General features: G+C 36.0%; 1 protein-coding gene across 1 annotated transcript; it reads left to right on the top strand.

Annotated features, from left to right (window-relative positions):
• Positions 1 to 286: 286 nt before the first annotated feature.
• On the top strand, positions 287 to 11,355 carry LOC110465436 (transcription factor IIIA-like). Its single transcript, XM_021521242.1, has 9 exons — positions 287 to 437; positions 3,452 to 3,573; positions 3,847 to 3,937; positions 4,246 to 4,334; positions 4,944 to 5,017; positions 5,894 to 5,980; positions 6,773 to 6,996; positions 7,608 to 7,661; positions 10,392 to 11,355. The coding sequence occupies exons 1-9, from the start codon at positions 318 to 320 to the stop codon at positions 11,157 to 11,159; spliced, it is 1,629 nt and encodes a 542-aa protein (XP_021376917.1). The 5' UTR covers positions 287 to 317; the 3' UTR covers positions 11,160 to 11,355.
• The last annotated feature ends 4,618 nt before the right edge of the window (positions 11,356 to 15,973 follow it).

The raw sequence follows: 15,973 nt of genomic DNA, 5'->3' as shown, positions 1-15,973 counted from the left end.
TGTATGGAAAACCGTGCAACTCCACAGGGCAATATTGAATATTCAAAATGATCAAGGTTAAACATCATTATTTATTCTTTGTTGAGAATATTTTTGAGATTAAAAACGACAGAGAAATGTCAATTTTCATGTTTGCCAATATAATCTTGCACAATACACAATATTGTGTAAGGAACGACAACTCTGTATACCTAGAGATAATACAGCGATCCGGTCAGCCATTGACTCAAATATTATATAAGCCAAATCTGTTCGGAAACTTTCGTTTTATCATCAATATTTCTAGGAAGAAGTCCAAGAGTATCATGTAGAAGAAGATGGCGGCCAAATCTGACGTTACGACAACCCACGAGTACATTTGTTCATTTCCTGATTGTTTGAAGACTTTCTCGAGGCCTGATCGGATGGACATTCATCAGCGATCACATACGGGAGAGGTAATGTATCAGACAAAACTTCTCACATTTAGAGTAAACAAACAAATGACTCGTACCCCATCATTATGTCGCTGACCCACGTGCTCTGTGCACAGTCTGACAGTAGCTGCGATAACGTAGCTTTCTGACGACGATATTTTTTTATATATTGCGTCGGGGCAGAGGAGGCCGGGCATTAATATATTAGTACTTTCAGAGACGTATAATACATTATTATACGTCTCTGAAATATTGCAGAAGCGACAATTTCCTTATAAAACCGAGTACATCCATCAAAATTATATTCAAATGTTCAGTAATTATCCCTTAAAATAAGTATATATATATGCCAATCTGTCAAAACCGTTCTTGGTATGAAAAATGCTGTTGAAATCCCAAGGGGTATAGTATAACGGTAAATCCAATATGGCGGACACCTCGCCTCGAAAACGTACACAAATCCCACCAGTACCAGACAAAACTCGCTAGAAGGATATTGTATTGAAGGTTGTTTACCTATCGTGTAAAGGTATCTGTTCTCTTTGTTTTCTGTATATATTTTAAACATTAAATGATGTATATTTGTATACATTTCGGTTCTATTTACTTTTTTTTCTGAATGATTAAACTTTTAAATTAAGTTACTGTCACTCAGTCTTGACTTGAGTTTACATACACTGATACAGTTAGAAATTGAATAGACCTAAATTTAAATTTATTTCTAGTTTCAGAGTTGTCTGACATACAAATACTATATACAATGGTTGGTCTGTACATAGTTTACATTAAATATATCTAATTGATATGACATGCTTTTGTTTTTCAATATCATTTTAATTTCTTAGTTAAGTAAAACTTGTCAGATCATACATCATGTACAAATACAAATTTTTGTTTTTAAATATTATTTTAATGATTTATCTGACTAAAACATATCAGATCATGTGTAATTACAATGAGTATGCTTGAAGACAAGTACCCTTCAGACTCCTGGGTAAGCAAATGCCACAACAAAAGGAGGGGCAGGTTATACATTAAGTACCCCAACGGAGATCAACAATCAGAAGCAATACCAACAGGCCTACATTGTTCAAACTACAAAGCTGAAGAAGGAGCCCTTATTCATGCTGCACACTCCATCAAAACCAAAGTTGATAACACAACTCAAGTAGTATTCCTGACTGATGCCCTCTCTGTGCTACAAGCTTTGACAAACGACAAGCTACCTCAACTTGAATAAGCTTTATACACCATCAAGAGTCTGACAACAGTTCTACAGTGGATTCCTTCTCACTGTGGAGTTTGGGGTAATGAACAAGCCGATGAATTAGCAAAGAATGGTGCTGAACAATAACAGGAAGAAAATCCAGACTGCTACACAGAGATGAAAACTATCATCAAATCTCTGTTCAACACCCATCAGCAACAAGACAGTTACCACCAACAAGATCTGACCAAACTACCATCTTCCGACAGGACACAACAGACTCAATCAACATCTATACAAAGTCATGAGAGTTGTTTCATCTCCAATGTATCCTTGTGGAGAAGCAGAGCAGGATACTGCACACCTCTTACAGTCATGCAAGATCCATCAGGTACTGATCATGAGAGATAAGATATGGCATTCACCAACACCACTCAAAGAAAAGTTATATGGACCAACTTGGATGCCCTTAGCACAGAAGACCACCAGATTTGTTGAGGAGACTGGTATTCAAGTGTAAAGACGAACGATAAGAAAGATGTGTAATTACCACTGAGACTGGTGCATCAATGTATATAATTAAATGAGATTTTTAATGTCATACATTGTGTTTTGAAAGGGGAGGTAACTCTTTGTGAAGTAACATTTTAGCATAATCTCCTGAATGAGGGGTGATATTTAGCATGAAAATCTTTCGTTTTACAATAGAATAGATTGGTTCTGAAATTGTGGTAAAAAGAGAAAACAAATTCTTCCATATATACCATGTTAATGACCTTGTACGCTTTTTTGATTGTTTTCAGGAAAATGCTAAAAACCAATTGTGAAATTTCACTATTACAAAAAAATCTTAAAAATCCAATTTTGAAGATAACAAGGTTCTGATTGCTGTTTTGTAATCAGGTTATGGTAGTCTCTAAGAAAATGACAAGAAATAAATTACTTTTTGTTTAAAAAAAAATAGTTACTTGGAAGATCGACAGATCGATTTTAACAAGATGTGATGACAAAAAAAAAATCAACGTCTTTCATCAACTAAAAATAAAAACAACGTCAGTAGACTAAACACCCACTGATCAGAGTGACGAAGTGAAAACATGGGAAGTTATAATATCATAATGTAAGCATTGTCATGTGTGCTTTGTCTCCAGTGAGGGTAATTGGGTTCATTGAGAGGGGGACTGGGGAGCAGGGGATAACATTAATCTGAATCGTGTTGACACACATTACGCAATAAAAAAATCTTCAATGGCACATGATTTCAAGTCTTTTGGATGGTTCATTTTTTCAAAAAAATAATAATTAGAAATTAAATATTAGAGTAATAAAGATATTATTCATCACAGAGCAAGTTTCGCAGAAGCTGGTTTCATATTTAATGACATTAAATTACTAAGGCCAAAAATAAAAACGTATGTTTCAGGTTACACGGCTGAATTTCGTCTTAAGTTGGCTGAGAATTTTTAGGCCCTTCAAATAATAATTATATCAGATTTAAATTTGGTTTTGATACCTGGCTAAAGAAGAGAGGGTACATATATACATATTGATATATGTTGCCTTATTTGTCCAATGTTGGTCCACCAATTTGTTTGCATCCGGTGCACACATTATCCAAACACTGGATGGAGTTCAAATTGTGATTTATATCTGTTGTCAATTTGTCCAAATCCCTACAGTGTTTCTTGTGAAGAAGTTGAAAATGTACGATTGACAGATTTAGAAATTGAAGCAATAGATAACAAGAGAGCAAGGAATTTTGAACTTCCCATCAGTGTTTTTGTTAAAAAAAAAAATCTTGACTGTTTTTCCTGGTTTGTTTTTCCAGAAACCTTTCCAGTGTGTGGTTCCAGGCTGTGGGAAGAAATATGCCCGGTCATCTCATCTTCGCAGACACGAACAAAACAGCCATGAACTCACTGGGGAACCACATGTACAGAAGGAAGTCAGGTAGGTAGTAGGTACTAGTTGTTTTATCATAGAAGATCACAGTAAATGTCATGTGGGTACCAGATCTATGTCATAATGGGATCGGTTGATCTCAGCAGAAACCCTTGATTTAGGCATAGGTGATTTCATTCCTCCAATTGTCTGCCTGGTTGATTTACTAGAATTTAAAATTTCTTCATGGCCAACCAAATCACTGATTATGTTTCTAGTAGTAGTATCTTTATCTATTAAACATTTTTATGTTTTACTCATTTGCTTTCCCTTGTGTAACAGTTGTACAGTGGATGGATGTGGAAAGAAGTTCACTTTAATACAGAATCTGAAAAAACACATTAAGAGGAAGCATACACAGGGTCGGTTTACGGTGAGTTAAAAAGTTGGACAGTTTTAAGGGAAGTTACATGTGGAAGTATTAGCTACATGTTTATAATTATTTCATAAGAATCAAGTCCTCAAACATCGAAGGATAGAACCAATGTGCTGGTTGTTGTGGAACGAAGTGGAACAGTATTCACCAGTCGAATTGCATTGTAACAGAATGATAATGTAAGGTTACATGTCTGATTGCTTTGATACTATTTATGTGGTAGTACAAAGGGTTACATATATATATATGATTGTTTATATAATGGGCGAGTACATATATTCACAATTCTCATGCTTTTGTTACAGTGTGAGTATGATGGCTGTGGAAAATCCTTCAAGAAAAATCAACACCTCAAAGTTCATGAGTTTGAACACACCAAAATCAATCCGTTTTTGTGAGTATATCCTATACAGGTACATTTGAGGCTTTTCTTTTCAAAATTGTCACCTTAAATGAATTGACAAATACAATTGTAAGAGTATATTACAACTGAAGGAAGATATGTTTGTGTAGGGATATTGTATACATGTACTTGTGAATGTTACTTGCATCTTTTTACAGTACACTTTTATAATGGTAAAAGACATCTTCGAAATTCAAGGGTTCCAAAATCGATACACCTATCTTCTCTAAATCCCTTTGAATATGGCATGAAAAAATTAAATGCTTTGTACGTGCAAACTTGCAGATGATGCAAATAAACTAGTTGGATTCTTTGATGAACATTAAATATTTCATTATAAATCACTTAAGTGTTCAACATCAGGAATGAAGGTCAAAAGTGTTCAACATCAGGAATGAAGGTCAGGGCTGTTGGAGTTAAAGTTGGAGCTTAGAATTAGATTGAGATGAGGAGTTGAATTGAGACTATTCTGGATACGAGGCCGGGAGAATTCCAGTCTGAGTTTGAGTGGAATGATTCTACAGAATATTACCGGTAATGGTATGATTATGTAAAATACTGGTATATTTGGAGTAATACATTCATGATCTTTTATCACAGGTGTTCCTATGAGGGCTGTGGCATGAGGTTCCTGGTACCAAGCAAATTACAACGTCATGAAAAAGTCCATACAGGTAAAACATTAGATGATAGGTATCAGTTTTCACTGATTCGTTGCATTGGTTACGAGTACGATACAGGTCACAGTACAAAATTCTGGTATACACATACAAGGCACTGAATAGAACAGCTCCTCAGTACCTACAGGAGCTTGTTACCCTGTATCAGCCGTCAAGATCACTGCGGTCGGAGTCAGAATCTTTGTTGTGTGTCCCAAAATCTTGTACTGTGACCTACGGAAACAGATGCTTTGGGAGGGTTTCGGCTACGTTGTGGAATAGCTTACCATCTGCTATTAGGAAGTCAAATACCCTGGCCAAGTTCAAGAGGGACATAAAAACTCACCTCTTCACGTCTGCATTTTAGAATCTTTGCAATGACGTCATGTAAATACCACCCTTTTATTTGTTCAATTATGTGCACATTGCTTGTTAAATGTATGAAAGTGATTGCAAGCCTTTGTTGTTTGTTTTCACAATTATAACCATTACTATTATCCATATGTTGTAAAGCGCCTTAGAGTAATTTTACAAATTATATAGGGCGCTACATAAATGTTGTATATTATTATTATTATTATTATCAGAGCTAGGTCACTGGGTTAATATATTGTTGATTGGTAAGCAATAACATAGTGTGATTTGCTGATGATTGGTAAACTTGTGATATATATATTTATAGTAGATAATAAATAAATAAGTCCTTGCGAAGGAAAATATAGAATAAAAACAAATTTTTCAGATCGTCCGCTAGGCCTTTCTGCCTTCTAGGGCTTCTTCAGGCGGATTATATATATATATATATAGATGATGGTTATTAAAGCTTAATGTTGTATGCCAATTGTTTGTGATGATGGGTAACAATAATGTTATCATGTATCTTTTTTTCAGGATATAAGTGTGATGAGTTGGGATGTACTGAAATATTCTCTAAGTGGACATTGCTAAGGAAACACATAGCGACACAGCATGCAGTGGGTAAGTGAGAGTAAGCTCCCCTGACAGCCCAGAACTACATAACATGTGCCGTGTTGGCACACATGTCTTCAAAGAATTTACTCAAATTTGTTGATAGCTTAATTTCAGTTTCAAAATTAAAAAAGGTTAATTTGGTGTTAACTTGTGTTAAAGACAGATATAATTATGGCTTTACACTGGAGGAAAACATTCTCCAATATTTGGCCCTCATGCTAAATATCCAACTGGTGTGTATATGTAGAGATCACTATGTTACTCTAAGCTAAGCGTTCCTGATTGACATGGTAACATTGTGTCATCTACATTGATATCATTACTGTTGTTATCTCCCGTTTATATGTTCAGCATACCATAGTATGTACCACTCTTCCTTGTGTATTCCTGGCATCTCTCGATAATGATTTATGTCCTTTACAGCACTACTAAAGTTAATGGTGTCTTTGTACCTTAACATCCAAGATATTGATGTTGTGTTAAATATTGTTTATCTGCTCTTGACCATCTTCGTTAGCCAAGTGTTACAATCCGTTACTTGACCAAAGTTGTTTGTCCCTCATATGACAATATAGAAGTATACTTTAATTAAAGAACTAGTAGGTAAGTGTTCTAAAAAAACTAGGCAAAACTAGTTGGCTAATCAGAAGTTCTACTACCTACTAACTTAATGGTGACGCTTTGAGCATGTTGAGATTGGAACGTCCCTCGACTGTGCTTAACTGGTGTGTATACTTGTACATGGTATGCGGGCAAAGTCAACACTGTAAGGATACAGGTACATGTATCTGTTTGTAGAGAGAAAGTGTCCCCAGTGTGATAAAACCTTCAGTAGTAGACGGTGGCTGAGGCAGCATATGAGTGTCCATTCCTCGGAACGGGAAGTTCTTGCCTGTCCACGGGACAACTGTGGCCGTTCCTACCTCAACCAGCGGAACCTTCTTGCCCACATCCGCTCATACCATGATGGCAACCATAAAGAGTGTCCACACCCCGGTTGCAACAGACGCTTCACCGCTGAGGTATCCCATACATTACAATATCAGTACTAGTTTCTTTAATTGTGAACAGTATGAAAACAACATCTGAACTTCAGAAGCATAATAATAAATTTTAAATGGATGTAGGTATGAGTGTATCTGACAAACGCAGTAACAGCAAAGTCTACCCTGGACTGGAGGATTCAAAACTATGTTAGCCTGCATGCTGGCTAAGTTTTGCATATGATCAAAATTTCTATTGCTAAACAGAAACCTACCAGCAAATCTAAAATTCTTTTTGTCAGTAATAACATGAAAGAAAGTTATCAAAGAATGAAAAGTAAGAACAGATACTGTTAAAGACAATCATGGTATATATATGACTATATGGATATCTTTATAACATCTTCGTGAATATAATTGGGATTTTTCGTTAAAAGGAAAAAAATGTACATGCAAAAATTGTGACGGAGGGAAGTTGAATTGCATAATTATAAAATTAACATGCGTTTTGTAAGCAGGCATGTGTAAGTATTGTACCCTGATCTGGTAATGCCTTATGATGGTTCCGATAACATTATATAGTAGTAATTATATCTGAAGATTATGTGTTGTGAATAACTTAAAGTATCATGTTTGTTTTCTGTTTTCAGCAAAAGCTTCAGCAACATCAGAAAGTTCATAACCCCAATTTACCTCCTCCTAAGGTAAGGAGTGTCTCTAAACTCAAACCTATAGTACATAACCCAAAACCTCATCCCAAGGTAAGGAGTGTCACTAAACTCCAACGTATAGTACATATCCCAAAACCTCTTCCCAAGGTAAGGAGTGTCACTAAACTCCAACCTATAGTACATATCCCACAAACCTCTTCCCAAGGTAAGGAATGTCACTAAACTCAAACCTATAGTACATATCCCAAAACCTCTTCCCAAGGTAAGGAATGTCACTAAACTCCAACGTATAGTACATATCCCAAAACCTCATCCCAAGGTAAGGAATGTCACTAAACTCAAACCTATAGTACATATCCCAAAACCTCATCCCAAGGTAAGGAGTGTCACTAAACTCCAACGTATAGTACATATCCCAAAACCTCATCCCAAGGTAAGGAGTGTCACTAAACTCCAACGTATAGTACATATCCCAAAACCTCATCCCAAGGTAAGGAGTGTCACTAAACTCCAACGTATAGTACATATCCCAAAACCTCATCCCAAGGTAAGGAGTGTCACTAAACTCAAACCTATAGTACATATCCCAAAACCTCATCCCAAGGTAAGGAGTGTCACTAAACTCCAACGTATAGTACATATCCCAAAACCTCATCCCAAGGTAAGGAGTGTCACTAAACTCCAACGTATAGTACATATCCCAAAACCTCATCCCAAGGTAAGGAGTGTCACTAAACTCCAACGTATAGTACATATCCCAAAACCTCATCCCAAGGTAAGGAGTGTCACTAAACTCCAACGTATAGTACATATCCCAAAACCTCATCCCAAGGTAAGGAGTGTCACTAAACTCCAACGTATAGTACATATCCCAAAACCTCATCCCAAGGTAAGGAGTGTCACTAAACTCCAACGTATAGTACATATCCCAAAACCTCATCCCAAGGTAAGGAGTGTCACTAAACTCCAACGTATAGTACATATCCCAAAACCTCATCCCAAGGTAAGGAGTGTCACTAAACTCCAACGTATAGTACATATCCCAAAACCTCATCCCAAGGTAAGGAGTGTCACTAAACTCCAACGTATAGTACATATCCCAAAACCTCATCCCAAGGTAAGGAGTGTCACTAAACTCCAACGTATAGTACATATCCCAAAACCTCATCCCAAGGTAAGGAGTGTCACTAAACTCCAACGTATAGTACATATCCCAAAACCTCATCCCAAGGTAAGGAGTGTCACTAAACTCCAACGTATAGTACATATCCCAAAACCTCATCCCAAGGTAAGGAGTGTCACTAAACTCCAACGTATAGTACATATCCCAAAACCTCATCCCAAGGTAAGGAGTGTCACTAAACTCCAACGTATAGTACATATCCCAAAACCTCATCCCAAGGTAAGGAGTGTCACTAAACTCCAACGTATAGTACATATCCCAAAACCTCATCCCAAGGTAAGGAGTGTCACTAAACTCCAACGTATAGTACATATCCCAAAACCTCATCCCAAGGTAAGGAGTGTCACTAAACTCCAACGTATAGTACATATCCCAAAACCTCATCCCAAGGTAAGGAGTGTCACTAAACTCCAACGTATAGTACATATCCCAAAACCTCATCCCAAGGTAAGGAGTGTCACTAAACTCCAACCTATAGTACATATCCCAAAACCTCATCCCAAGGTAAGGAGTGTCACTAAACTCCAACCTATAGTACATATCCCACAAACCTCATCCCAAGGTAAGGAGTGTCACTAAACTCCAACCTATAGTACATATCCCAAAACCCCATCCCAAGGTAAGGAGTGTCACTAAACTCAAACCTATAGTACATATCCCACAAACCTCATCCCAAGGTAAGGAGTGTCACTAAACTCCAACCTATAGTACATATCCCACAGACCTCCTCCTAAGGTAAATATCCCTTAAACCTCATCCTAAGGTAAATATCCCTTAAACCTCATCCCAAGGTAAATATCCCTTAAACCTTGTACTAAGGTAAATATCCCACAAATCCAAGCCAAAGGTAAGTATCCTACAAATGTCATTCTATAATCCCCATAAAACCTTCTGAAGGTAAATATTTCACGAACACTCCCTTCATTAAGATCCCACCAATTTTCTCCTGAAGAAAATATCCCATAAAAAGCCTTACTAATGTAAGCATCCTACTAACACCTTCTCAAGGTAGAAAATAACCTAAGTCCCTTCCAATTCATAACTCGCCTCAATTGGATATAGATTTAACACATTTTGAACTTGTATCCGTTATGCAAATCTGTTCCATAATATTTGCGAATATGTGAAAGTGAGTTACATTTTGTTATCAAATTGATAGTGGTATACACTTATAAGGCAGCCATTTTCAAATTACCAGTCGTAGTCACCCAGATGTTTGAAATTTCTAAATTTGATGGTTCAGATGACTGAGTTTCCAAAAATATGGGCAGCAATGTGGCTACTAGATCTGTACATACCACTAGTAAAACTGTTATAATGCCGATTTGAATGGTGACAATGAATCTTATGAACCGGTTAAAAACAAACCCTTAAGAAAAATATACAACCAGTCTTTATCATACACCTTACCAAAGTTGTATTGTAAAATAGCAAAAATATTATCATTTTCATTTGCTTTTTAAGTGAATTAAGTGTGGACCATTCAGTCGACAATAAAGGATATGAGCTAAACCAAAACATTTTTATGAATATACAGTAATTTATCTGTATTCAATGTTTATTATTTTGTTTAATTTCAGAAAAGATCAAAGAAGTCTAAACAGAAAAGTGCTGTTGCTTTATTGTGTGGCGTAAAAAAGGAAGATAAACATGATGTAGATGACATTATGACCCCTCAGGAGGATATGTTAAATTTGGTTTCCGACAGCAACGATGACATCATGACCCCTCAGGAGGATAGACTGGGTGACAGTCAAAAAGACCAGGCTTGTGTAGAGATGAGAGAAGAATGTTTTGTTAAGGTGGACAGCTGTGTAGAGAAGGGAGTGAGTAATGTCGGACAAGTAGAACAGAATTATGTAGAGAAGGGAGTGAGTAATGTCGGACAAGTAGAACAGAATGGTGTAGAGATGTTAGATGATGTCAGGTTGAAGGCCGCTGTTCCATGTGAGGATACAGGAGCCATGGCCAGTATAAAAACTGTGTCAGATGGTTATAATACACCAGAACATGACTTCCTTAGTAAGACTTCTACTGATACAGACTCTAGACATGTGACCTCTGACCCTCAGAATATGACTTCAGATCAACAGTCTTTGACCTGTATATCTATGTCTGTTCCATTGGACAAAATGTGTTCATGTTCCTGTTTCGAAGGTCAAGCTATTGACCCTGTACCTGGTGATTTAGGAGGGCAGCCTAGTACTAGTGAACACTTGTGTGTCTCTTCAACATGTTCATTAGAGACAAAAAGTGATGGTTCAGAGACAAATAATTGTGGAATGGTACACACTCATATAGGACACTCACCTCAACGGGAGCGGAGGAGAGGGATGTGTGAGCAGTAAACGTCACCTCCAAAATCACAGTTAAAGTATACTGAGAAAAGGTGTTTGTTTCAGTAGAAATAAAGTATAATATGTCTGTTTGTGGTTTGTGCATGTCTGCAGAAAGACTACAGAAACTAAGTGTTCGATCTATAGGCGCGGTAGTCTAGTGGTAGGATGCTGGGCTCATGACCGAAGGGTTGCGGGTTCGAGTCACGTCACGGCACTGTGTTGTATCTTTCAGCAAGATACTTTACTCCGCTTGTTCCAGTCTACTCAGCTGTAAATGAGTTCACGTGGCTGGGCAGTTTTAGAATTGTTGAATGTTAGCTGTGAGCACCGAATGGCAGCACCGGCTGTATGCTCCCCAGGGAGTTATTATGTGGTTGCAAAGGCCCTATAACCGTGGATAATAATTTGTGATCCGCTTTGAGACGACCTACAAACTAGGTTGTGATAAAGTGGTATATAAGAACCTAGAATGATTATTATTATTTATTATTATAAAATAACATTATCTTATATAAGATCTATGTTCAGTCTACTGCCCTGCAAAACAAAGACTTACTACTTGCATATTATAAAATGAAAATTAATTTCATTGAAAACAGGATGAAATTGCATATATATCTGATATTAGATCGACCCTATCTTATCAAGTTATTGACATTGTCATACTGTTGTAACGGGAGAGGAAAAACGTACATTCATTAATCTCTAGACAAACAAGATTCCTAATAAAATATGGTGTCGGTATAAACACCAATAGTTCCCTATTGTAGTTTGACGAGGACAAACTATACATAGGGAAGCAATTTAGACAGATTGAAAAGGGAGAGAAAAGAATGTCCCTAGGTCGGAGGCTAAGCACAAATGAATGGTAATTAATATTATAAACTGAAGTTAATCAAACATTAAGAAGTATCTCAATTTATATAAAAATACAGAAATTTGACAATTTCAGAATTGTACAATGTATTGTACTTTGAGATAAGGGAAGGGGTTAAGGTTGCAGAACTTCATCTTGTGCAATTTTGATTGAATTTCAATAAATTTTATTGTCAAAGGACAAATGGATTGGGCAGCAGGCATAGCCTATTTAAGCCCTTTGCAAACATAGTAACAGACAGTGGTACAAGCATAGACATAGACATTAGAACACATACAAACACATATAAACAAGTTGGTATTATCAAATTAATAATCAAATTAAGGGAAACAACTACTAATACTCATTTTCATTATAATTGTATCTAATGGTTTAAATTCTAATCTTTTATTTTGATATTGAAAAGACATAAAATATATACCGATATATATATATTATATATACATATTATGAAGAGAAAAGAAAAATAATTTGTTGATGGAGCTGCATGTATAAACATTTGATGGGATTAAATTACCGCACCGAACAGATACAGGCCAAAAAGTCCATTGTATCACACAAGGCCATCCACTGATGAGTTTGGAAATTCAATACCACCAAATAGTTTAATTTATGCATATTAAACACAGGTTAGATGTATAATTAACATGCTGTAAAGCTTTGTATTCTTATTTATGTAGTTGTTTCCAAATATCTTTTTAATAAAATAGTATAACTGGTCTTCTGAACCCCAGCCCGCCTCACTAACAATATTTAAAAATAAGCAATGAAGACAAATAGGAAATATTAATATTCATGTACCATTTCTGGAAATCAGAAGAATTACATTGAGAAAGAATTATTTTTTTTCCTAAAATCAGTTGTACTTGTGTTTGAATTTGGAATAGGTGTTATTAACTTTTTGAAGGAGGATCAAATATTCTAACTGATCTAACGGGATGTCTAGCTAGTGTGGGATCATGAAAATGTGACTCAGTGATTTCTTTCAGGCAATGTGGAGTTTCATTATATATAATCTTGTACATCAACATCATTTTATGTTGTTTTCTCCTACTTTCAAGAGGAACCCAGCCTGATTCTTTGTACAAGATATTGTGGGGTGCCTCTACGCTCTCCTGTAATTAATCTTGCAGCCTCTAGCTGGACTGACTCTAAGAGATTTTTTAGATTTTGTGAACAATTATCCCAAACAACATCTGCATATTCTAGTATAGGTCTGATATATGATGTATACATTGTGGTTAATGACTGTTTGTCTAGTTTATGTTTTATCATCCTTAAAATATTAATTCTGTTGTATGCTTTTTGGTAAATATCATAAATGTGGTCATTCCACTTAGCATAATCGCTGAATGTCAAGCCAAGATGTTTATGTGTTCGGCTGACAGTAACAGGTTCATCATAAAAACATACATTTGGGTGATGAGTATTCAGTTTTTTTTTAGAGAATATAACAGATTCTGTTTTATTTGGATTAAATTTAATATGCGATACTCTATCGAACGCCTTGCTTATGTCACAAAAAGCAAATCTTAATTCTTTATACTGGTCAAGACATTGTACAATAGTATGATATACTGAAAGAAGTTGATTTATAGTAGAGTCCTTAGGCATAAATCCAGATTGATTAGATAATTAAACATGTACTTATATATATTTTTTTTCTATAATCTTACTAAAACATGAAGTATAGAAATTGGTCTATAATTAGAAATTTCATTTGTTAAACCTTTTCCTTAATAAATGGCATTAATATTAGCAGTTTTCCAACTAAGGGGGATAACTCCTGTTTGTAGTATCTTGTTGAAAAGCAATGTTAAAGGAAGAGAAATCGAAATAGAATGTTCAAGTTGTTTTATTATTTTAGGTACCATGCCATCGGGTCCAGCTGGTTTATTACTATTTTGGAGAAACAATTGGTCGTGGACATCTTGATGTGTTATTGTTATGTTTTCCATAGAGTGGGGACAGATAAATTCAATATCAGGAATAGGTTCAAGATTCTCAGAAGTGGTAGATATAGAGGTAAAATACTTATTAAGATATTCAGCTTTATCAAATGAATGTTGAATGAAACATTCATCACATTTAAGAGGGGGAATACAGTTACTTTTATTATTTGCATTTAAAACATGCAATTTTCGACCAGCTACTTGGAGAAATATTTTTATTGGCTAATGATTTTTGCATTTTTTCAATATAATTATTCTTGGCCTCTCTTATTTTACTAATGACTTCATTCCTGATATGTCTGTAGTTTTCCCAATGACATGGGAAGTTACTTAACTTTGCTTTTCTATGTGCCCTATTTCTAATTTTAAATCTAATTTCATTTGTCATCCACTTTTTATCTCTAGGCCTTACTGTAACATTTATACTAGGAATACATTCGTATATTTGTTGATTAATAGCATAACAAAGAGTATTATTAAATTCATTACTATCTTGAAATTCAGAGATTGCAACCCAATCAATCATATTTATGTTACTATTCATTTTTTCATAATCTGCTTCCGGATAGAGTAATATTTTTTTTTGATAAGATTTTTGTTTAAAGACATCAAATGAGATACTGAATTGAATAAGAGAGTGGTCACTACAAATGGGTGGAGAAACAGATACATTTTTAATTGAGTTTAAACTATTTGAGAAAACGATATCTAATGAGGTGGAAGATGTTTGAGTTATGCGTGTGGGTTCATCAACATAGCTTACAAGATTATATTTGGTCATTAGTCTACCAAGATGACTATAAGGTTGTAAGTTAATCATGTTTACATTAATATCACCTGTTATGACTATATTTAGATTAGTATTTATAGCTCTCTCAAATACAAAGTCTAGTGTTTCCCAATAAGTTACAGGCATTTCTGGTCTATAAATACAACATAACAAGAATTTACGAGACCCAATACATACTTCAACCCAAATTAATTCTACATCATTAGGTTCTAAGTCTGTTTGTCTTTTAGTAAAAATAGTGTTCTTGTGATATATTAGTACTCCACCACAAGGGCCTGATCTTCGGTCTAGTCTGTCATGTGAGTAGGAATCTGTAGTGATATCAGAATCTAATACTTCAGGAGAAAGATGAGTTTCTGTTAGACATATTATATCATTATTATTTAATTCAGCTTCTATAGTATCAATTTTATTTCATGATGATCTAACATTTAGGTGAGCAATATCAAGACTGCATAGAGGCCCGGGATTAAGTTCAATGTCATTAGAAATCAACAACAAAATATGAATTATTAGCTCACCGGCTCCGAAGCACCAAGGTGAGCTTATGCCATACCGTGGCGTCCGCCATCCGTCCGTCCATCGTCCGGTCATCCGTCCGTCCGTCCGTCCGTCGTCCGTCCGTCAACAATTTCTTTAACGACTTCTTCTTCTTAACCACTGATTGGAATTAAACTAAATTTGATTGAAAGGATCCCTAGGTGGTAGGAATTCAAAATTGTACAAATGGTGGGGGTGACCCCCAAGGGGGCTGATGGGTGGGGCCAAAAGGGGGCAATTTGGCTATATTGCTTTAAGCAACTTCTTCTCTGGAACCAAGAGATCGATATCAACCATATTTGACTGGAAGCATTCCTAGGTGGTGGGAATTCAAAATTGTACAAATGGTGGGGCTGACCCCCCAGGGGGCCTGAGAGGTGGGGCCAAAAGAAGGCAATTTGGCTATATTGCCTTAAGCGACTTCTCTGGAACTAAGAGATGGATATCAACCATATTTGACTGGAAGCATCCCTAGGTGTTGGAGATTCAAAATTGTACAAATTTACGGGCTGTCCCCCCCCGGCTAAGGGGTGGGGCCAAAATAAGTTTATCACTTGGAAATGGTTGAGATCCCTACCGTATAACCATATATACAATTGCCGAGTATGAAGAGAAGAATGCACAGTTGGTTCTAGGATGGCCCTAGGGTCTGGCCCCACCATTT

The sequence above is a fragment of the Mizuhopecten yessoensis genome, unplaced genomic scaffold, assembly GCF_002113885.1.
Source record: "Mizuhopecten yessoensis strain PY_sf001 unplaced genomic scaffold, ASM211388v2 scaffold1581, whole genome shotgun sequence".
NCBI classification, from domain to species: domain Eukaryota; kingdom Metazoa; phylum Mollusca; class Bivalvia; order Pectinida; family Pectinidae; genus Mizuhopecten; species Mizuhopecten yessoensis.
This window is presented reverse-complemented; position numbering and strand designations above follow the sequence as displayed.

Coding starts and splice junctions, on each gene's coding strand:
- LOC110465436 (XM_021521242.1), top strand. CDS start 318: ATGGCGGCCAAATCTGACGTTACGACAACCCACGAGTACATTTGTTCA. Junction 5,018..5,893: donor TCATGAAAAAGTCCATACAG/GTAAAACATTAG, acceptor TCTTTTTTTCAG/GATATAAGTGTGATGAGTTG. Junction 6,997..7,607: donor ACAGACGCTTCACCGCTGAG/GTATCCCATACA, acceptor TTCTGTTTTCAG/CAAAAGCTTCAGCAACATCA.